Genomic DNA, 24,480 nt, shown 5'->3' on the forward strand with positions numbered 1-24,480 from the left:
GATTGAAGGTGATTCTCCTCCAGCTGGACTCACTGCAGAGGAAGCAGCACTTGTGGAAGCTCTTGCCGTCACACTGCACCTCCTCGGCGTGGTACACCGTCCCGCCGCACGCTGCACACTTGTTGCCGCCCCCCCAGTTAGGCATGGTTTCTGAGGAAAGAGAGAGAGAGAGAGAGGATGGGAGAGGCTGGACTTCATCGCTCTGAGCTTTGGAAACGTTTGAGGCTGTTCTTCATAAAGGAAAGACGACCATGAAAGTGCTTTTCTGCTCTTTTCTGATCGGTCTCACGCAGTCACGTCCTGCCTGATCTAATGACGCTTATAAAGCCTTGCTCAAAGGCACTGCAACTGTACCTTTGTTTGAGAAAAGTTCTGCACAATATATATTTGATTCACCATCACCAGGGCTGCAAAATGTGGGGATTATTTTGACTGATATTGCAGTTCTAGTTCACCCTGGTGTTCACCCCACGTAAGGCCAAATATCCTGGGCATGGAAATGATGAGCTGAGAGATGAGGGCGGACTTCCTTTACTGATTCATCCTTGCAGACATACAGTACGAGTGTGTGTGTGTGTCTTTCAGACGCACATTCCCCTCAACGACATGGGTTAACTCTATATAATACTGAGCAATAACTTATGACTTTGAGGCCGTTTTTCTAAAAATACCGCTCTTCATGTTGGATTTCCTCGAAGCGTTCCTTGGAAAGTCGGTGAGTCTTTGTCAGATTTGAAGCACACAGTTCATATTGTTACCCGCAGCCTCTGAACCTGTGCTCCTGGATCCTGTTGTTGCTTTTGGTTTAATAAGAAAAAAACAATGCAAAGACGAGGGTTAGATCCCACTAATACCCAGAGGAATGTGTTGGGCTCCGAGCCACCAACCCTCTGCAGCACACACAAACAGAGGATCAGTGTGAGTAAACGCTGCCCCCCCCCCACACAGCGTGACTCACACATGCGTCCTCCAGTAATGCCAGTTAAACGTGTGTCGATGAGGGACACTTTTAAACACCTTGTGTCATGCAAAGCCAGCCTGCTGTGACAACATCACACTCTGTAATTTAAAGGCACTGAAGGTCTAATGAAAAGGAAACCACAGACAGGACCGGGTCCTCCCCCCAGCCGGATTACAGACCGAAGCCCAGCCCTGTTATTAAAGGGAACAGTTCCCACAGGGGTCGGTGTCAGTCCACAGCAACCAGTCAGCTGATCTAAAGCTCAGTCCATTTCAAGAGTCCTCTCCTGCTGATGTTCAGGTGTATATCAGTATGTAGTGTCTCTACTTTAAAGAGTCCTCTCCTGCTGATGTTCAGGTGTATATCAGTATGTAGTGTCTCTACTTTAAAGAGTCCTCTCCTGCTGATGTTCAGGTGTATATCAGTATGTAGTGTCTCTACTTTAAAGAGTCCTCTCCTGCTGATGTTCAGGTGTATATCAGTATGTAGTGTCTCTACTTTAAAGAGTCCTCTCCTGCTGATGTTCAGGTGTATATCAGTATGTAGTGTCTCTACTTTAAAGAGTCCTCTCCTGCTGATGTTCAGGTGTATATCAGTATGTAGAGTCTCTACTTTAAAGAGTCCTCTCCTGCTGATGTTCAGGTGTATATCAGTATGTAGTGTCTCTACTTTAAAGAGTCCTCTCCTGCTGATGTTCAGGTGTATATCAGTATGTAGAGTCTCTACTTTAAAGAGTCCTCTCCTGCTGATGTTCAGGTGTGTATCAGTATGTAGAGTCAGTGCTTTAAAGAGTCCTCTCCTGCTGATGTTCAGGTGTATATCAGTATGTAGTGTCTCTACTTTAAAGAGTCCTCTCCTGCTGATGTTCAGGTGTATATCAGTATGTAGAGTCTCTACTTTAAAGAGTCCTCTCCTGCTGATGTTCAGGTGTATATCAGTATGTAGTGTCTCTCCTGGGACATGTCTCCATGCTTTAATGTTCAGAAAGCTCTTTATTTTTCTCATACTGCCTGTGCTGCAGCACCTCTTTTCACCCTCTGTCTGAAACCAGAGCCCAGTCTGCTCTGATTGGTTAGCTGGCCGGCTCTGTTGGGATTGGTCAACCGGCTTAGAGATGTCCCGCCCCCTTAGCCTATTAAGTTCAATGTGTTGGAGCGCTAGCAGATAGAAGGGCGAGTGCTCTAAGTGATGTCACCGTTTACATGCACTAAAAACCTATATAACTCACTACAGGAGAGGGAAACCCCGTAAAAAAGCAGAATAGGGCCTCTTTTAAAGGAGTTCAGTGGTAATAACTACGCTAACAATGAGGTTTGGAGTGTCTCGTTAATTATCAAATGACATGTTTAGATCACTGTTGCCAAAGATCAGGATTTGTGCAGATATTCAGTCTCTTTCACGGAGACCTCAAAGTTCATTCAGTGTCCAAAAGATAATGTGAAACAGCTTTGAGATCGTTGCTGCATGCTTTAATTGTCCCTGAACCACGACTAATGGCGTTGTTTTATTGTTGAACATTGAGTCAGGGTGATTCACCTTTTTGGAAACTCTGGAAAACATTATTCCATTTTCCTGCGTCTGATTTTTAATTGAAGTCTATTTTTCCTGGCTCCTTTTACAGAGCTTTTGAGAGCACAAATGTCTGGACACGGTATGTCCTCTCCGACCCTTTGGACCACAAGTGTTGTCGGAGCTAATGGATGTTTGAGAGTGACCAGTAACTGCACACTGGAAGAAGTTACACTACAACTAAAGGGAGGAGTCTGGTTTGAGCTTCTTATTTTTTACCAGAGATCTTTTCTCTCACAAAACGAGCACACAAAACATGTTTAACCTTTGAACAGCTTGAACACTTGGTTGGATCAACAAACAAACACAAAAATCATTAGTTTCCACAGTCAACATCAACAAGAACACAAAGCATATTATTAATGTTATTGAGAACACTGGAATTATGCTGAATAATATATTTAGTCCTGTCTTTTGAATGCACCTGCTCCTACGTTTTTATTTTAATATTTTTAATATATATTGGAAATGATTAAAAGAAAAAATACAAAAAAATAATATGCATTTATTTGGTCAAGAGTTATTATTATCATCATTATTATTATTATTATTATTATTATTATTATTATTATTATTATTATTATATTATTATTATTTTATTATTATTATTATTATTATTTTATTATTATTATTATTATTATTATTTTATTATTATTTTATTATTATTTTATTATTATTATTATTGTATTATTATTATTATTATTTTATCATTATTATTATTATATTATTATTATTATTATTATTATTATTTTATTATTATTATTGTATTATTATTATTATTTTATTATTATTATTATTATTGTATTATTATTTTATCATTATTATTATTATTATTATATTATTATTATTATTTTATTATTATTATTATTATTTTATTATTATTATTATTATTGTATTATTATTATTATTATTTTATTATTATTATTATTATTTTATTATTATTATTATTATTATTTTATTATTATTATTATTATTATTATTTTATTATTATTATTATTATTGTATTATTATTTTATTATTATTATTATTATTATTATTATTATTATTATTATTTTATTATTATTATTTTGGGCTCAAATGTCTCTTTGGTTTGGGCATCACTATGATTATTGTGATTAGCCCCCCAGAGATCAGAGACCAGAGACCAGAGACCCCTCCAGCATTACCACTTTCTCTGGTTTGATTATTTACAGAAATGTCTTTGAGTTAAATTCTACACACATGTTTTTATTGCATTCTATAAACTACTGACTACATTCCGGTGTGTGTGAATTCAACACACACCGGAATGGCTGCCATAGAGGGGAAGATTTAAGAAACATGAGGGGTGGTCTCTTAACTCTTCCCCGGGCTGTATAGTTGGATTGTGATAGCTAAGTGAGCAAAGTTCTCTCAGCTGTTCATTAAACAACAACAACAACAACAACAGTTGAAGCCTTATTCAACACTCCTCAAACACTCAGAAATACTCTACCTGAGCTGAGGTGATCGCGCACGAGCTGCTTTAAAGCGAGTTACATTTAAAACCAAAGAAACAAATTCAGTGAAGTGGTTTTAAAGTGTGTCAGTACATAAACATACACCAGCTTCAGTTTGAGCACAGAGACAGAACAGTGTTACCTTGTTGTGGAGCAGAGAGGAGCAGGTAGAGAGGATGTGTCTCAGCTGCAGACGGACTTCACTGAGCCCCACACACACCGAACACACACTGTCCTGTCCCCCTCCTCTCAGGGGGCGTGAACTACACACTGCTGCCTTCAGGGGCGGTCGGAAATATCAGGTTTAAAGGGGGACCTTCATGCATGCTTTAACTATGTTCCTGGTTTCCCATATAAAGTTTTTCCTGTAACAACTTTGAAAAGTTCCGATCCGAGTTAATGTCTTATAAATAATCCAAAGAAACTTGATGGATTTTAATATTTAATGCATGAAACATCGGTATCTCCAATTAGTACTGAGCTTAATTAACTCTGGGAAACTATTTTTTTTAATATAAATGTTACTTTTCAGATTTTCTTTAGCGCTATTTATTGAAAATATTTGCTTCAGAAGAGTTTCAAACCTCCCTTACAGCCACTGGGGGATGCAACTTCTATTGGTTTAATGCTAATAATGTGAACGTAGCCTTCTGTATATCCCTTTTGAATGAAATAGCTTGTTGGGATACCACATGTTGAATGCTGTGGCTTGAGAATTGGGACAGTTAGTGGCATTATTGATCATAAAAAGTACAAAATGCAATAAATCTGTTTCTGTTTCCCCCTCACACTGTACATACATATATAAAGGTTTGAAAAGTTACGATCACTGGTTAATATCTTATAAATAACAGATCTTTTCCAAAGATAACTTTGATTTATTATTATATTTAATGTAAGGAACATCGTTTTCTCGTTATCTCCAATTAGTACTGACCTTAATTAACTCTGGGAAACCATTTTTCTTTTATGTAACTGTTACTCTTCAGACTTCTTAACGCTATTTATTTAAAATATTTGCTTATAATGCTAATAATATGAATGTAACCTTGTGTATATCCCTTTTGAATCAAATAGCTTGTTGGGTTACCGCTTGTTGAATGCTGTGGCTTGAAAAGGTTCCAATTAGTGGCATTATTGATCCTCAAAATGACAAATCGCTCTTTTTAAAAATGTATTTCCTCTCAAGATTCAGCAGGGATGCAAATGGTCATAATTCCCTTAATGAAAGCACCCACACACACACACACACACACACAGGACACAGCTGCTCACATCACACATTTTAATGAGTTTGTGAAAGTGGTTCAGAAGAGCTCACACCTACAGCTGCGGCTTTTGTACAAATTCGAGACACAAAACCACTAAATCTAGCAGTGCAAACATCATCATTTCATACACAGCATGTATCATCCTGCATGTGGGGGGTGGGATAAAGGGGAATATAATTACCGACATAACAATGCACATGAATGAATACACGGGGGATTATGTGGTCTTCAAAGCATCCGAGTTTTGTCCTTTTATGTGAGACCAAAATGTCCCAGATGTGTCCGACCGACGACTTTCCCTGGATGAATTCTAACAGTCTTTACAGTACTCTGATATCGCTCCTGAATCCACATGTTGTGAAGTATTCAAGTACCTGAGAACCAAGAACATTTGTCTTTAATGCGTCTGCTGTGCGTCAAAGAGTCCTGATCAGCGTGGGAATTTCACGGCGGCCACGACGGCCCTGGCCTTCATTGCCCCTCGGTCTGGCCGTGATGCCCTGAAAATAATTGTACGTCCTACGGACACCATGGCCGTTGTGCCCTGATTCTGTTAAAATCTCGAAGTTGCTTTAAAAGTGTCGGAGCGTGTGTCTGGGCTCTGAACTGCATTAGTCCTTGTAGCGTGGATTGGTTGAGAGCACCTCACGTGTCATCATCGCATCATTCAATCATCATCGTAGCGTCTCGCTGTAAGAAAACCTCGTGTCTCTTTTTGTCCGTGAGTTTATTCACTTCTGAGACGGGTTACTGTCGTCCGGAACCACGGCAGAACAACAAACAAGAACGATAATTATCACACACACACACACACATACCGTTAGCTCTCCCATAGCATTCCCCCGTCTCTCTCTCTTTGGGAACCTCCCTTCTCCTCACCCAGTGGCGTTTTTATATGTACAAAACTGGTGGGGCACGAACAACTTGGATATATAAAGGCTTTTTGTACCTTAATACATGGAGTGAAGAGCGCTATCACAAAGCAAAACTCAGCAATAACAACAACAACCCTGAAGCCTCAGCATGAAAACACCAGACTGTAGGAAAACAATCGATCCATAACCTATACTTCCGCTCACCAAAGCTCCAGTAGATGGTCAACTTCTTTCATGTTCTGTCTGTATTATTTACTGCTGGTGATGTAGTCTAAGCCCTCTCCTCTCCTCTGCATAACTACACTTTTCGCACACACACTTACAGCCAATCAGCTCTGACCTATGAGATGATGTGTCAGTGGGGCTGAGAGCGCTTTGCTCCTCTTGTGATTTATTTGGGCCGCACACATTGAATGAAAAACTACTCTATTCAATGCGCAGTGTAGTAAAACAGTCATTTGTTTTCCATGTCATTCGTGTTTTTATTATCAGAAAGTGAAGTTGTTTATTTGTAAGTTCCAAATCCTAATTTCTCCCTAAACGGCCTTTGAGCCCTAAAACAATTTGTGACACAAAAGGCCAAATGGCTTTGCCCCTAAAATGAGGAAATTCCACGCCTGGCCCTGACACTTTGAGGCTGTAGTGATTTCCTCCCGTGTTAATTTGTATTTCTGCAGCCGATAGATTTCCTCTCATACCTCGAGCTGACGAGGCCAAACGAACAACAATCATCTCCTAATTACTCAGACGTTGTGTCAGATATCGCTTAATAAAATGTTCCATTACAGTCCCTGTAATCCACACATATCAGCAAATTAATAAATAGCAATTGGGCGTATAATCATAAGTGGGAGGGGGGGAATAAAGGCTTAAAAATATAATTGCGCAGTGACACACTCCCACCACAGGAGGGCACTGTGATTTTGGCAATAATGCTTCACTCACTGCAGAATGAAGTACCCAGCATGCTCTCTGATAATTAGCTTAAAATCACAAATGGTTGGAAAGCATTTTTTGAAGGATTAACCCCTGAGTGGTGATTGGTCTAGCTGGCTGGAGGGTGTCCCACGTCCAGCCTCCTCTGAGCCGAGCCTCGTTTCCTGGCGACCGGCGCGGCGCTGACTACATTTCCCAGAGTCCCTGGCGTCTGGAAGAAGGCCTTGGAGGCAGATGTTGGGGTTTCCTTCGGGGTGTGAGGAGTCTGTGGAAGGAGAGACAGATTGTTGGTGACATTCAGTGTAGGGATACTCTCTTTGAGGTGCGTTCAAGGACAAGGAAAGATTACGGTTAATACCAAAACGATATTCTATAATAAATATCATTATGAATGAGTCGCTGTGAGCCTTTTAAAGGAATGCCAACATGCATAACTTCAATTTAAGTAGGAGTACATCTTCTAGTCCCTTTGGATAAACATTTGTGTGCAGTTAGACAGAAGAGATACTAAGGGGGGGGGGGGGGGTCTGCCTCATTACAGTCAATCATTGGCTTGTCACATAAGTAATCCATTTGTTCAAAAAAACACAATTTTTGAGAAGTTTTAAGAGGATTGGACCCAGTGTTGGAGCCCTGTTCAATCCAGTGGCCCATTATGTAAACCATGGCTTTGTGTGGGCCAATAGAAAGCATGCATTTTCATTAAGCCCCGCCTCCAATCCTCTACGGTACGGCTCCATATGAAAAGTATTCAGCACATTTTAAGGCCTTGTTGAAATAAGGGCTGTAAAAGTAGTCGTACTGTATTGGGATGAAGACAAATGATCAGCAGACTCTTTTTCAATGTAAGTCAATGGGTTAAAGACGTCTTTTTGGATCACTAGGGGGTCTTACCAGTGGTTCTGCTGTGCTGATGTTCAGGGTGTGCCTCTGTCCCGACGGAGAGTGTGGAGCGCCCCCCCACGGCCGGGTCTGCTCAGGAGTGGAGGGCGACGTCAGCGGTGACCAGCCGACCTCCGCCAGCCCGTACGGCGCCCCGCCCCCCACCATGAAGTGAGCCGGGGACATCACAGCAGGGAGGCTGAAGTTCACTTTGCTCGGGTCCTCGGAGCCGCCGGCCAGCAGGGGGTAGTGAGAGAGGGCCGAGGAGGGGACAAGGACGTAGGGGAGAGCCAGGGCGTGGACGCCGCTGGGGGGGAGGGACTTATTGGCAGAGAGCAGGAAGTTCAGGCTGTTCAGACCTGGAGGAGGGGGGGAGAGATTAAAAACCAAGCTGGTTCAGGGACTGAAACCCCCTCCCAGGGCGGGACGTGTTGTATCTACCTGCGTTGTTGGGCACGTAGAGGTAGTGTGAAGGCTGCGCCGGCTCCTGTCCCGCCGGCCGGTCGGGGGTCTCGATGCGGGTCGATTCTGCTGCTTCACTGCGAGGCGAGGCTCTCATCTGAGCGAGAACAAGAACCAGGGATAAGAACCAGCTGATCCAGATTTAAAACCCCATTTATAGCTCTAACATCATCATCCAGCTGTTCCTCACCTCTTCCTCTAACCTCCCCTTCTTCTTCATCACTTCCCCCTCCTCCTCCTCTTCCTCCCGCCTCCTCCTCTTTCGGCTCTCCTCGGACTCCGGGCGGTACAGCATCACCAGGGAGGGCTGAGAGAGGCTGGGCAGGTAGGCCAGGCACTGTGGGGGTGGGGGCGAGGAGGGGAGGAGCTGTTCTGGGTGAGGGGACGGGGGGGAGGACGGTCTGCTGCTGATGCAGGCTGGACGGATCCTGCAGGGAGAGAGGGGGGTTTAGCAATTACAGGGTGTGTGTGTGTGTGTGTGTGTGTGTGTGTGTGTGTGTGTGTGTGTGTGGACTCACTCAGTGCTGTTTCCAAACTGCAGGCGACACACTGCAGGGTTGCTGTTCGTCTTTCTGGAATAATCCACAGGCTGGAACGCTAAACCTGCAGAGAGGGAGGAATGAAACATGCCGTCTCTGCTCAGGGATTTAAATACCCTAATCTAAAACAAATTGAACGTTCACAAGTTTAAGTGGTTTGGATTTTATATTTCACTAAAGATAAAAGAAAAAGTCATGAATTTCTGTCAGAATTCTGCAAATTAAAGCCTAAACTCAACAGACTTTTACACGTTGAAGGCGTGTTAAGTAGGGCTAAACCAAAATGCAATAGTATTCTGTATGTCTGTAGCTACACACATTTCAGACATGATACCCGGCCCTCAAACAACTAAACACTAAAATAAACCTGAAATTAAATGTGTTTCTTAATCAATGTCTAAAAGCATCCTCATTCTTACCTGGGAGGTGTTGCCGGGGGCTGCTGGGGGCCGAGTTGACTCTCCGCTGCACCGCCACAGAGGTGGGGGTGACGTTGAAGGAGGCGTGTCGGGCCATCTTGGTCCTCCGGAGGTCCTGACCTGCGGCCGGCTGTGAGGCTTCAGGGACCATCGGTGGGTTTACTGAGGGAGGGGAGAGGAGGAGGACAGCGGTGAGGAAAATGACACACACACACACACACACACACACACACACACACACACACACTTTACATTTGCCTCCCTCTGTCCCGAGACCCTCACATCAGACAATAAACTCCCAAAGAAACCCCGAAAAATGTAAAGCAATGAGCGCAAAAACCTAGACTTTTGAAGGCCCGCTTTACTTCGTTGATCCGCTCCCCGTCTTGAACTCTTACCGGGGTTTCCGGTGCTCTTGAACTCCACCTGGCCGAGCCACTTGAAGGCGGGCTTCCTGCCTCGCTCCTCGCGCACGTGGACCTTCTTGATGAGGCCGAGGCTGGTCAGCACGTTGGCGATGTCGTACAGCCGGCGCACCTTAGCTGCACAGGGAGGCATCACGGGAAGAGTTAGGGTTCAGATTCATTAAAAGCACCAGGGTGTGTGTGTGTGTGTGTGTGTGTGTGTGTGTGTGTGTGTGTGTGTGTGTGTGTGTGTGTGTGTGTGTGTGTGTGTGTGTGTGTGTGTGTGTGTGTCTCTTACTTTTGTACTTGCTGTGGCTCGATGAGTCCTGGCTGTCCTCGATGAGGATCTTGGCGGCGGCGTCCAGAGTGACCGTCTGAGTTTTGGACACGAGGAACAGCATGACGAACTTCTGGCTCATGATGCGCAGGGACTTGTCCTTCCTGTTTCCGCCGGCTAAGAAACAATAAGACGACCTTTATGAGTCACAGAGGAACAGCTGATGCCGTTATAGAAAACTCCTCCAGCTGTTTGTGATGACGGCCATCAGGTGCCATTATTAATATTGCCTCATCACGTTAATCCACAACAATGGCAGCACACACACACACACACACACACACACACACACACACACACACACACACACACACTTAATGAGAAGCTGTGTGTGTGTGTGTGTGTGTGTGTGTGTGTGTGTGTGTGAGAGAGAGGATCACTATGGAAACCAGGCTTGTGTTCAGTCCTGTGGGTTTGAAGGGAATAGTAGCTGTGGTGTCGCTGGAAGCCAAGAAACATGATGACATCACTTAAAAATACTCGCGCTTCTATTGGCTAGCGCTCCAACACATTGTACGTGATAGGCTAAGGGGCGGGACATCTCTAAGCAGGTTTACTAATCACAACAGAGTCGGGCCAGCTAACCAATCACAGCAGACTGGGCTCTGGTTTCAGACAGAGGGTGAAAAGAGGAGCTGCAGCACAGACAGTATGAGAAACATAAAGAGACACTACATACTGATATACACCTGAACATCAGCAGGAGAGGACTCTTTAAAGTAGAGACTCTACATACTGATATACACCTGAACATCAGCAGGAGAGGACTCTTTAAAGTAGAGACACTACATACTGATATACACCTGAACATCAGCAGGAGAGGACTCTTTAAAGTAGAGACTCTACATACTGATATACACCTGAACATCAGCAGGAGAGGACTCTTTAAAGTAGAGACTCTACATACTGATATACACCTGAACATCAGCAGGAGAGGACTCTTTAAAGTAGAGACTCTACATACTGATATACACCTGAACATCAGCAGGAGAGGACTCTTTAAAGTAGAGACACTACATACTGATATACACCTGAACATCAGCAGGAGAGGACTCTTTAAAGTAGAGACACTACATACTGATATACACCTGAACATCAGCAGGAGAGGACTCTTTAAAGTAGAGACACTACATACTGATATACACCTGAACATCAGCAGGAGAGGACTCTTTAAAGTAGAGAGGCTACATACTGATATACACCTGAACATCAGCAGGAGAGGACTCTTTAAAGTAGAGACTCTACATACTGATATACACCTGAACATCAGCAGGAGAGGACTCTTTAAAGTAGAGACACTACATACTGATATACACCTGAACATCAGCAGGAGAGGACTCTTTAAAGTAGAGACACTACATACTGATATACACCTGAACATCAGCAGGAGAGGACTCTTTAAAGTAGAGAGGCTACATACTGATATACACCTGAACATCAGCAGGAGAGGACTCTTTAAAGTAGAGACACTACATACTGATATACACCTGAACATCAGCAGGAGAGGACTCTTTAAAGTAGAGACACTACATACTGATATACACCTGAACATCAGCAGGAGAGGACTCTTTAAAGTAGAGAGGCTACATACTGATATACACCTGAACATCAGCAGGAGAGGACTCTTTAAAGTAGAGACACTACATACTGATATACACCTGAACATCAGCAGGAGAGGACTCTTTAAAGTAGAGAGGCTACATACTGATATACACCTGAACATCAGCAGGAGAGGACTCTTTAAAGTAGAGACACTACATACTGATATACACCTGAACATCAGCAGGAGAGGACTCTTTAAAGTAGAGAGGCTACATACTGATATACACCTGAAGATGATTATAATACATCCTCTTTAAGTTTCAGTTTCTCACCGGTGCCAGCATCTCCCTCCGCCCCGTCGTCCTCCCGCCCCTACGCTGTCCCCCCGGACCTCGGTGGGTTGATCCACGTGGAGGTGGTACCCCTGCTGCCTCCCTCTCTGCTGCAGCTCCTCCAGCGTCTCCTCCAGTCGCAGACGGCCGTACCAGGTGTAGCTGTTCTTCGCTATCCGGCCCACGATGGTGAGCGACTCCAGCACGTTGACGATGTCGTAGATGCGCCGCCGCTCCACGCCTGACGTTCACAGAGCAGAAGAATGACCGTGAGTTCTTCGGAAAGATAGCTAAACGGACATTAGCTGCCCCTCCAAACTCTTCCCCCATCACTATTACCGGCTCTTACCGAGACTTGTCGCCACCTCGTCCAGGGAGATCCAGATGGGGCTGTGCAGGGGGGGGTAGTCAGGGTAGAGAGCCAGGAACTTCTGGCACAGCAGACCCAGACTCTTCTGCTTCCTGCTGGGCTTTTTGTCTGCGTCCTCCTCTTCCTCCACGGCTTCAAACTGGACCAACAGATCATAAAGAGACACATTATCATCAGTTTGTGTCTCATGTTTTACAATTAGAGCGCTGAGGGGACTTTGGTGCCAGCTTCTGAATCATTATCCAGTGTTAGATTAGATAAGATTGGATTAGATGGAACTTTACTGTCATTGCACACGAGTATTCAGACGACAAAATGCAATTAGCCTCTGAACAGAAGTGCAACACAAGTAATACAGTTCAGTTATTCTAGTATAATATAAATACATCTGTACATTATGTACAACAGGACTCTATCTATAGGGCATAAACGAGGGTAAACGTGCTCCTTATCTAGCTGCCTATATAAGTGACGGGGCAATGGTGTTTACTCCCTGGACTTTGAAGACTGGGAGAATAAACTGATAAACAATAAGTAGATATAAGGAGTTTTATAATGACAGCTTAAAACGTCATAAGATTCGGCCGTTTCACACACCTGAGAGTCCTCCAGCTCCGCCTCCTCCTCCACCGGCGTCTCCCTCTCGTTCTCGATGGGTCTGAACAGCACCTTTTTCATCTCCCGGTCCCGGATGTCTGGACTGGCGGCGCTGATCAGCATCTTCAGGTTGGCCGTGGGTGTCCAGGGCTCCGAGAGGGACGCCTGTTTGATGGGGGTGATGTGGTCGGGGGGAGCGACACCTTTTCTGCTTTTCAGCGACGTGGGGATGGGCGGCTCGGCGGATTTCAGCGGCGTGGATCTCCTCCGATCTGTGCAGATGTTTTCCTGGGATGGAAAGGTCAAATTAGTCGACTCACCAAGTAACGTATTGAACTCAGGACGGGTCATGGAGTATGTTTAAAATGTGGTATACGTATTTTTAATTAGGTACAGGATCTCAGTACTTTTTCAACCAATTAGCCTACACCTGATAACCTCATCTCTCTGCGAGGATGCAATCCCATTCCTGCAAGCATCTGTCTCTGATTCTGCAGAACTTTCTTCTGTTGCATCATATCAAACCCGCTCAGACCCCAGCTTTAAGATCCAGCACGAGCCCCCCTTACCTTTTGCTCACTGTGGCAGCCATCGTCCTCCACCACCGGGGAACTTTTTCTGGGACTTGTGAGGTCTTTCAGTGCCAGGCATTCAACTTCCATCTGGGAAATCTGCAGGAAAATAAAGTAGTTGAAGATGGTTATTATAGAAGAATCAGAAGTAGATGAACTGAGTTTTTGACTTTACATGAGTTTTAAATGTGTTTCTACTGTGTACTTTTACTCCACTACATGTATTTAATCCCTTTAGTTGCTAGGCAGATTAGGATTAATGATGGTAAATATAATCCCCCTTAAATCAGACTGTAGTTCACCTGCAGTAAATCCAGCAGCTACCCTGCAGTATACAAAGCCATTCAAACTAGCTGCACCTTTACCAGCTCTGAGAACACTTTAATGATCAATCATTATAAAACATATCAGAGATATTATTCTGAAATGGACCAATCAAACAATGACTACTTTTACTGTCGCTACTTTAAGTACATTTAGAGGAGAGTACTTTCTACTTTCACTGGAGGAACATTTAGAATACTTTTACTGTGACAGAGTATTCCTACACTCTGGTACTTCTACTTTACTCAAGTACAAGATCTGAGTACTTCTACTTTACTCAAGTACAAGATCTGAGTACTTCTACTTTACTCAAGAACAAGATCTGAGTACTTCTACTTTACTCAAGTACAAGACCTGAGTACTTCTACTTTACTCAAGTACAACATCTGAGTACTTCTACTTTTACTCAAGAACAAGAACTGAGTACTTCTACTTTACTCAAGTACAAGATCTGAGTACTTCTACTTTACTCAAGTACAACATCTGAGTACTTCTACTTTTACTCAAGTACAAGATCTGAGTACTTCTACTTTACTCAAGTACAACATCTGAGTACTTCTACTTTTACTCAAGAACAAGAACTGAGTACTTCTACTTTACTCAAGTACAAGATCTGAGTACTTCTACTTTACTCAAACCTGAGTACTTCTACTTTTACTCAAGAACAAGAACTGAGTACTTCTACTTTACTCAAGTACAAGATCTGAGTACTTCTACTTTTACTCAAGTACAAGATCTGAGTACTTCTACTTTACTCAAGTACAAAATCTGAGTACTTCTACTTTACTCAAGTACAAGATCTGTGTACTTCTACTTTTACTCAAGTACAAGATCTGTGTACTTCTACTTTTATTCAAGTACAAGACCTGAGTACTTCTACTTTACTCAAGTACAAGATCTGAGTACTTCTACTTTACTCAAGTACAAAATCTGAATACTTCTACTTTACTCAAGTACAAGACCTGAGTACTTCTACTTTTACTCAAGTACAAGATCTGTGTACTTCTACTTTTACTCAAGTACAAGATCTGTGTACTTCTACTTTTACTCAAGTACAAGATCTGTGTACTTCTACTTTTATTCAAGTACAAGACCTGAGTACTTCTACTTTACTCAAGTACAAGATCTGAGTACTTCTACTTTATTCAAGTACAAGACCTGAGTACTTCTCCCACCTGATTAAAGGAGTAAATGGGACCAGTACAGAAACCTCTGAGGACTGATCAGCAGAATTTGGCGCAAAGGTTCTCAGCTAATAATTAGCCCTTAGCAAGCTAACTGCTGTATCATTGCTATTAATGCCCTTATATTAAAAAACTAACATAATGGAAACACATTATATCAGCTGGTTAAGCACGATAAGTGATCTGTGTATTATTACATGTTGTCAAAAAGTGACGTAGATCCTTAAGATGTAAGATAGCCATCGCAATCTTAACTTATTAAAGGTAATCCAAATGACTTCCTATATAAGTGTGTCAGAGCCTGTGTAAATGACTAACTGTATTACTATTATTAATGCGTAATAATAGAACCTAATTACGCATTAATCAGCTGCCTAGCTCACTTCCTAGCTCTGCATACCTCAACTTAGTGTAAAACTACTGGAGGGAAAACACATATCTTACCTTTTTCTGCTGCTGAATGAATGAAATACCCCAATGTAACTCAGTATCCGGTTTATTTACAGACTTGTCAGTTCGTAGATTCCTCAGACTATAACATAGTAGCTCAGTTTCCCTCTTTAAATAAGCTTTAAGTCCTGGTCAGTCCGTTTCTTAGCACCTCTCTCCGGAAACTCAGTTCACTGTCCCGGGGAGACTTCAGCATCACCCGCTAAAGATTGTTTTCTGGCGCTCTCAGACATCTGGCTCACCACAACCAATCAGCGCTCAGGTGGAAGGATGCGTCAGTGTTTCACAGCCAATCAGCTCAGTTGGAAGCTCTGCATCGACCAATGGGCGTGGACTAAGGCCACTCCCACATGGTAGTGTTGGCGGGGCAACCGGCGCGCTCTGTCCAAGCCTGAGCATTCGAAAAAATAGACGTCTCACTCCGCGAAGATTTACTGGTACAAAAACTGGAACGCTGAGTCATATTTAAAGTCCTTTTATAAAGCAAAACCTTTACAGAAAAACATAATAACATCACGCTAGCACCAACAAGGCCCATTTAATGTAAAATCAAAAATAAGTATTTAAAATGCTAGTAAATGCAAAATAAGAATCAGAGACACATATATAAAACAGTATAAATAAATATAACATAAATGACGTATGTATGGAAGTGTATACCTATGCATGAGTGTATGCCTATGAACGTTTGCCTATGTTGTTTTGCACAGTATAAAATGTTATAAAAAGGATCATCTAAAAATTGTTATTGACTTCTGAGATTTAAACAGCTTTTCTTTCGCATAAGAGTCACTCCTCTCCTTGATAGAGGATCTTTGACTTTCAGCTGTCCTCTAGCTTCTCCAGAGTAACTCCAGCGTCAGGTAGTGAGGCACATTGAAACCCATTATACAACCCTAACTTAATCACCCAGGCTTTTGTGTGGTTGTAATTAGCTCTGCGGGTTAAACAGATGGGAGGAGGGACAACCAGTGGCGCTAATATCACCTGGTCCACAGCGGGAAAAGTTGCAGAAAATCAGGGTCCCGCCCTGCAAGCGAACTGTCTGAAACCCAGCCCCAATACACAAGATCTGCCGCCAAACATTATTCAAATCTGCAGAAGGAGGGAAACAATGCATGCAGAGGTGGAAGAAGTACTTACATCATGCACTTAAGTAAAAGCATCAATACTGCAGTGTAAAAGCACTCAGTTACAAGTCCTGCAAGAAGTATTAGCATTGAGTACTTTATAATTATACAATCTGCATCTGCAAAGTAACTATGAGTAAAATAAATATAGTATATGTAAAGTATAATATATAAAGTAGCACAATGTGAAAATACTCAAGGGAAGTACCTAAATTTTTTACTTTAAGTACAGAACTTGATACTCACTTGCCACCACTGAAACAAGAATATTAATGTGAATCCCCGACTCTAACCGCCGGTTACATTAGGGCCCAAACTCAGATGATTAAAGACATAATCAAAAGAAAGGTGATTTTTTTCTCCAGTTTGTACTGGTTTCTCTGCCACTCTACTCTATGATATACAATTCAATATGTTAAGTGTTTCATTAGGGATTCTGTTCACTGAAGGATCGTTTTCTTTATGGTTCTTTTGAGTAAACACCATTGAAGACAGCATGGTAGGGGGTCTGACTGGCTGCTGTGTTCAGTGTGTGTGATGGGGGTTAGGGGCGTGTGGAGGAAAACTGATCTTGGACCCAGTAAAACCTGAAGCTATTTATTTTACTTTAAAAGAAAAAGTATTCACATTTAAATGCTGAAACTAGGGCTGTTAAGATATGCCAGTATACCTGTATGACCTCCTCCAATGCCCCACTCACAAATGGGTAATTCATTTGCCCAAAAGAGAGCATCATCATTGCATTTCAGCAACTAAACATGTGCCCAATGTGTTTAAACACCCAAACGGTTTACTTGTGATTATTCTTCGTTGCTTGACTTGTAATTATGCTGTGCTTTGTCCTCAGCTGGGCAGGTTGTGACTTGCCCTCCTCATGTTGTCACGTAGTTGGGGCTTTCAATGGTCTCTGACATTTGAACAAACAAAATGCTCAACTGTGAATGGCCGGTGAATACCTTAGATACTGAACTGGTCAAGGGTCTGACGGGTTGGACACCATATGTTGTGTGTGTGTGTGTGTGTGTGTGTGTGTGTGTGTGTGTGTGTGTGTGTGTGTGTGTGTGTGTGTGTGTGTGTGTGTGTGTGTGTGTGTGTGTGTGTGTGTGTGTGTCGGGGGTTTAATGCTAGTCAATAGAAGTGCGAGTCTTCTGAGTGATGTTACTGTATTCCGGATCTTTGGGATTTTTGCTTTTGCAGACCATTTACATACACAAATACCTACATAACCCACCAAAGGGAAGGGGGGGAAAGCATAAACAGGGCCTCTTTAAAAAGCTAACGAGTTGTTGAGGAGGCCATAGCTACAAAGAGCATTGTGTGTGGCCATACTTGGCTCAGTGAGACCTCTGTTGCTGTGATAGGGGGAGTCATCAGTCTCATTGCCTGCACAGGTAAAACACTCTTGGGAGTCACGTAGGCACCTCCACCAGCTCCTGTCCCCCAGGATATGCCATCCTCTTGGGGTTGTGGGTGATGGAGGGGCCTGCGACCTTCCACCATCACTCTTTAGACTGTGCTGTCAGAGAATATGATTTAACTACTGGCTTCATGGAGAGGCGGCAGCAGAGGTTCACGGATGGATACGTCTGCACTGCATCCCCACTCTCCAATAACTTATGACCTGATTAAAATGCAGGCAGCATCGTCTAAATGTATGAGTTTACACCCGATGCCTCGTACAGGCCCAGGAGTCTGTGAAAAGTGAAACTGTTTAGCAATTAAAAGAAGATAACCTGCCTCTAGATATTAGGTACATAGACTTTAAACCCACCTGATTCACTGACACAAAAAAAGTCTTTCCTTTTGAAGTTACTGAATTAAATACATTTAAACTTTAAACTGCAGGCTTTTTGTTGTTGTATCTTTCTGACACAGACATGTCAAGGTGTGTGAGTTGTCTTGAACGCAGCATCAATCTAATCTGTGACGTCATTAATGACATCAGGATAAAAGCAGGAAGGGGTTGATTTTACCTTCTAGGAAACAGAGCTGGACTGAGAGTGTTTGAGCTAATAGTGGCTAACTCAATACTTAACTCACGAAAACTGAGACTAAATGAACAAAGAAAAACTGAACTGCTTTTGCCAAGCTTTGTCTGAGGTGAGGCCCACAGTGTTGGACTTTTTAAAACCCCTACCTACCTCGACCACAGGTAATGCAAATAAGCAAAGATTTTGAAATTGAATCCAAAACTGAGGAATACCTTTTAAAATAAAAAATCGAGTTTGCTTGCAAGCTAATGCAATCTACACATCTCTCACTTAAAGCACAGTTTTAATAATGTTGAATGAAACCTTCTTGTGCACAGTGAACCACGATGGAGGATATTTGCAGTACCACACCGCCCCCCTGTGTCCATCCATGCATCTGCACCCCCCCCCCTCTGAGCGCTCACTCGGGCTCGGAGCTCTGCATGCTGCAGCCGCTTCCTGCACGCCGGATCAGAGGCGTTTCTCCCCGCAGACAGTCCCAGTCCTCCCCGCTCTGCAGGAACACCTTTCCGGGGAACTGAGGGTGCGTTCTCCCGGTGCATTGCTTCTTTTCTAAATCCGCGCTGTGACTGAAAAGCTACAGGAAAGAAGAACAGAGCCTCCCTTCTTCAGCTGCTGCACACCAGGTAAGACCATTTAGCCTCAAATTCACCATGAGAAATGTGTGATTGTGCAACTGTATGCTCTGTTGCATGCCCTTTTAAAGCGCTCAGAGAGGCTTGTTGTTTGGATGAACAAAAGAGAGCAGCATGGATTTTTCCAGATGGACTGCACCTGCTCTGGATGAGTGTGTGTGGCTGGTTGTTGGGTGAAAATACACCAACAACTTCTGCAAGGTGTTGTGCATTGATTTAGCCATATTTACATTGCTGTGTTGAAGTGTGGGGCAACACCTGAGCAACACTACAGGAAAGGGAGTGAGAATTTAGCACATTGCACATCCTAGAGATCTCTTTTTTTGAGGAAAGGGTGTTGAAATCTAACGGTTTAATTGAATTACAGACTTCGTTAGTTGTGCATAAAGCAAACTTCTACCAGAAAATATACAAAATGTATGATTACAATTCAGAGGATGGGCAACACGGAAGGGAATTTAACCATAAGAATCAGTTTGCACTTTAAAGCAGAGGTGTGTCTCTGTAGTTAAAGGGCTGTATGAGCATCTTTAGGTGAAGAAAATGGATAAAGACGGTATCATGAAGATGTCAGGTAACCCCTTTAGCTGATTGAAACTTAGTTGGCGTTGATCATGAGGCAAATTCATGTTTTCTATGACTTATTTTGGTTTATAAGCTCAATTTGGTGCACTTTACCCTCTACATCCTTAGTGATTACCTGTGTTTTTCTGCCACCCTCCATGGAAAACTGTCTGTATTAAAAGGCACTTGTTGACTTGTATGCATCACCTCTCTGCTGAGGATGCTCCTGCAGGTTTGTACCCTTTCTGTTGCAGAAACGTTACCTCGGGGAAACCACTGTCTGAGCTCTGTTTTTACGAGCCACACAGCTATCTGTTCACTCTCCCTCGCAGCCCGCTCTCCCAATTCCTGGAACATTTTTAATAATGGATGGCTGAATAGATTCAGGGTTGCACCATCGATTTCTGTCTGCGTGTGGCTGTAAAGCGTTGTCTGATAGGAAACCAATGCAACCAGATGTCATAAAGTAAAGAAAATCCATAGCAATCATCCAGTAAATTCAGAAATGGATTGCATATTATAGCAGACTCTCGTTTCGAATAGGAGTAAAGCAACGCCAGAGAAGCTAAAACAGCGAACTCAATGAACTGAAATCTGTCAGAGATTATACAGATTATTCATATTTTCTTTAAAAACTTTATCTATAGTTGCCCATATGGAGGATGTTGTGAGTCTGCATGTCCATACATCCCTTTACGTCAGGACCCCCCCAGCACAGAGGAACTGCTGCTAATGGCCCCAATTATTTCCCTTAAGGTGTAACAAGTAAGACTCTCACACATTCAGAGAGTTAACCCTCTCATTCATTTAACCAGGAGCTGCAGATTTGAGAGGGATTCATCCCCAGGGAATACTAATAACCTCCCAGATTTTTCCAAGCCTTCGCTCACCGTGAAACCAGAAGGCAGGCGTGATGGCGTGCCAGCACTCGTCCGCGTGTCTGGGTCAGATACAGCCTGAATGAAGCTGCCTGAGTGAGCGCATTGATTTGCCCGAGAGGAATCATTCGCTGCTCTGAACACTTGCAGGTAGCCAGCCGAGTCAGGTTTATTTAACAGGTGTGTTTGGAGTTGATTATTTGACTCGTTTCTGCTAATAATCCTTATTCAAGAGCGTTCTCTCAACCCAGCTTGAATCCTGACCATCATTCCCAAAACTAAAAATGGTTTTCCCTTTCCTGTTATATAGGTTTTAGTAAATGGTCTGCAAAGGCTAAAATCCCAAAGTTCCCTACAGAGACTAAGGGGCAAGACAACTCCAAGTGGATTTTTACTTTTGTCTCAGAATTTCACTTTTTCTTTTCTTTTTCATAATTTGTGTTTTTTATACTTGACTTTTTTTTCCCTCTAAATTTAACTTTTCCTCATAATTAGATTTTTTCCCAGATTTCTTTTTTCAAAATGTCCCTTTTTGTTCATTCATAATTTCAATTTGACTCTTTTCAGAATTTCACTGACAGAGGGTGAGAGAGATAAAGAGCTTTTTGAACATTAAAGCATGGAGACGTGTCCCAGTAGAGACACTGAACCTGAAAATGAGCAGAATATGTCGTCTCTGAATTCATTCAAGCGCTCTGCCACTTTGGTTTAGAATGAATTTAGTTTGGGGCTCTGATCTGACTTGAACCCTGTACGCCTGATTAACATTTGGAAATACTTCTTATTGGGTTGACAATAAAAGCCACCACATTTGCGCTGATGGTATTTATGAGCTCTGGTTTTTGTCTTGACTTTGTCATGCGTGGTTGACTGTGGTCTTGGCTTTGATCTCCAGTGGAGCTGCTCATAGTCTCTGTTTCTCTGGATTCAGATCTATGGAGATTTTTCGTCTGTTTTCTGTATTTTGATCCATCTTTCACCAAGTAGTTCTGGGAATTTTGAACCTCTTCACTCTTTTGGTACTGATTTAATATGTTCGGAGGTCGAAGTCACCCCCAAAAAGTTGCAAATGATTAAAAAAATGTGGATTCAGGAAATGATTTGTACATTAGACGAATTTTAACAACTAAGGACTTTGGTGAACTAAGAACAATCGTCTTTTTGCAAAGTTAAGGAAAATGTCTAAATGAAATCAGCCTGTCTCAAATGAGTACAAGACCGTTGAGGGGAGGAGATGTGATGCAGGTACAGTTCATTAGGGTTGATTGCGAGCAGTCGGCTGTGACGCACCAATCCAAACCCTGAGGGACTCCAGCTTTGGACCCTCGATCGAGCTTTCCATTATCACCATCACTCCCATAGCCTTCCAGTCTTCTGCTTTGCTCCGATAGCACTTCCATTCTCTCCTGCTGACCCCTTTTGTACTTTTTTAATCTTCACTTTTGAACCATTTTCTTTTACGCTTACTTGTAACCTTTCTTTCTCAAACCTCTCTTTCATGTTCCAGGTTTTTAACCGTACACCTTTTCCTTCCCCCCCTGGGAGATGTCTGTGTTGGATCACAAGGGGAGCGTTTCCCCGAGATCAATGACGGCTGAAGACGTTTCATTTAAAGCGTCTGATTGAATTAAGACGAACCTCCGCAGATGAGGGTTTTTTCTTTTGATGGAGAGCGGCGACATGCTCTCCTATCAGGATTGATTAGCTCCATTGTTATTTAATAGGAGGGGGAGGCAGTCTTGTCTGATTGTTCTGACCCTGAACGGTGTTTAAGGATTGCAATCTAACGCTTTCACGGATAAATAGTTAGTTTATCTCAAAACTAATCCATTGCACGATCATTGTTCTGCTTAAATGATGCATGTTGCAGTGAATCAGGGAAACTCTGCTCTGCTCGCAAAATACTTAAACAGAATTTCCCTGCAAAGTGTTTTTGAAACCAGCACAGAGCCAGAATTAAAGGCCGTTGCAAGAAGAAGGCTCTAAAGCAAAGCTAAGCACAAGCGTTTCTTCTGTTATCCCGAGCGCAGGGAGGACTGCTCGGGTCTCCACAGAGAGAATAGGGAATCAGGGGAGACAAAGCGGCGCTGCGAGAGAGGATTTGTCAGCAGTGAGCGTTGATGGCAGCGAGCGTCATGACACTGATGTCCTGTGAAGCTGCTCTTTGAGGAGGCTGAATGAAGTTGTCATGACAGATCTGAGCCATGGATAATGTCTCCAGTGCTTTGAGAGATGGTGGGGATGATGTGGAAAATACAGTTTAAGCTACCTCATGTGTTGCGTAATGTCATTTAAAGTTACCAGTATTCCCCTTTTCACCTTTTCTCCACACAGGATGTAGTAGATGTTTGACACTGATCCCCTGACCTTTCACCGTCCAATAATTTGGCTTTTGACATCATGCAAAACTGAGGGTATTCCCATCAGCCTCAGCTACACCCTATTAGGAAATGTTTGCATGTTAACTGGCTCATTTTAAACATACACTCACTCTACATCAACTCTGCTTGTGTGATGATGCTATAAAGTGGTGCAGGGAATGAGTTCTAAAACCCGGAAATGACTTGGCATGTTCCCTCATCTGTAAGTCAACAGCTTTCTGAACGTGTTTTTGGTCAGGCTTCAGACTTCAGATGAACACAATCCCACACACATTGACAGTCAGCTGAAAATGGAGCAGTGGAGTGAAAACATGTTCTTGGACCGTTGGTTTGACATTTTCTCAGGAGTAGGCGTGCTAGGATTACTAAACCCTGAGTCATTGATTGGATCATTTTTCTGATGAACAATAAGAATAAATGTTGGTGCACAGGGCTCCACACACACCATTTTCTCCACTCTCCCTAAGAAATGCAGGAACCAGGACTTTAATTATGTACTGTAAGCTGCTAATGGCTACTGTTAGCGGCCTTTAGCTGAGCGGTGGAGATGTGCAGCCATGTGACGTTATGTAGTTTGTTTATAGCCTAACCTTACCTTTTACTTCCGGATACTGTACCATTAGATGCTACTTTTTTTGAGGGCGTTACATTGACGCCACAATGCTAGCAACATTGCAGGAAGAAGCTGCAACCAGACGATGAAAACCAACCTGCTCAGCCTTCATCCTCTTAGCACGTGTATCAGCGGGCTAAATGGACCTTCTTCTGTCCTGACTCATGCTAATGCGTTAACATGAAACACAGCCACTGCACCACACCACACAAATGGCATGAATCTGCATGTTTAGCTCATTTGCTCTGAGATTGATAACCCATCAGTGTGAATGTGGCAGGCTGAGAGCGAGGGAAGGGGAAATATCTGCGCCGGGTTCTTATTTACATCAGGCTCATCCATCTGCCGCCTCGTTTTAAGTTGAGTTTGACATTGAAACGGTGTGTATTAAACACAGGAGAGAGGCGACTTGGGGTTGTATGGCAGAGTTTTTTTTTTTTTTCCTCTCTCTTAGGACGAGTCAGACATGATGAATGGCACGGCGGTTTAATGATCTTGTAGCGGAAAGGCAAGTGCTGAAGCAGGCACATTACGGACTAACTGCGGGGAGATGAAGATAGACTTTTGCAAGAAGCCGGCAGCTCGATTAAAGGAACGATCTGAAGGATAAAGGAGAAGTGCTTATGGAATCCCCTCTACTCCCACAAACCTCCAACCCCAGACCTTCTTCGGGACTAAATTACTAACATGTGTCAGCTTGGACTTGGTGTCATTCGAAGGCCGATGAACTCATTCCAATAACCTGGTTGCGTCCTTTTGCTTTCCATCTTTCTCAAAATGTAAA

General features: G+C 43.0%; 2 protein-coding genes across 2 annotated transcripts in view; both read right to left on the reverse strand.

Moving 5' to 3' along the window:
- The window catches only part of csrp2 (cysteine and glycine-rich protein 2), a 7,900-nt gene extending 3,674 nt beyond the window's left edge, over window positions 1-4,226 (reverse strand). The window contains 2 exon segments of the mRNA XM_063905090.1: window positions 34-150; window positions 4,151-4,226. Of these exon segments, the coding sequence (XP_063761160.1) occupies window positions 34-145 (112 nt within the window). The 5' untranslated portion in view covers window positions 146-150; window positions 4,151-4,226.
- A 1,053-nt stretch (window positions 4,227-5,279) lies between these two features.
- Window positions 5,280-15,697, reverse strand: e2f7 (E2F transcription factor 7). The gene is given in 14 exon segments (XM_063905122.1): window positions 5,280-7,355; window positions 7,985-8,331; window positions 8,414-8,531; window positions 8,625-8,862; window positions 8,953-9,037; window positions 9,393-9,554; window positions 9,791-9,934; window positions 10,095-10,250; window positions 12,008-12,047; window positions 12,049-12,248; window positions 12,357-12,516; window positions 12,975-13,262; window positions 13,544-13,645; window positions 15,499-15,697. Coding segments are annotated over 13 exon segments (2,187 nt in total). The 5' UTR covers window positions 13,637-13,645; window positions 15,499-15,697; the 3' UTR covers window positions 5,280-7,199.
- Window positions 15,698-24,480: the final 8,783 nt, after the last annotated feature.

Source organism: Eleginops maclovinus, chromosome 17, assembly GCF_036324505.1.
Source record: "Eleginops maclovinus isolate JMC-PN-2008 ecotype Puerto Natales chromosome 17, JC_Emac_rtc_rv5, whole genome shotgun sequence".
Classification (NCBI taxonomy): Eukaryota; Metazoa; Chordata; class Actinopteri; order Perciformes; family Eleginopidae; genus Eleginops; species Eleginops maclovinus.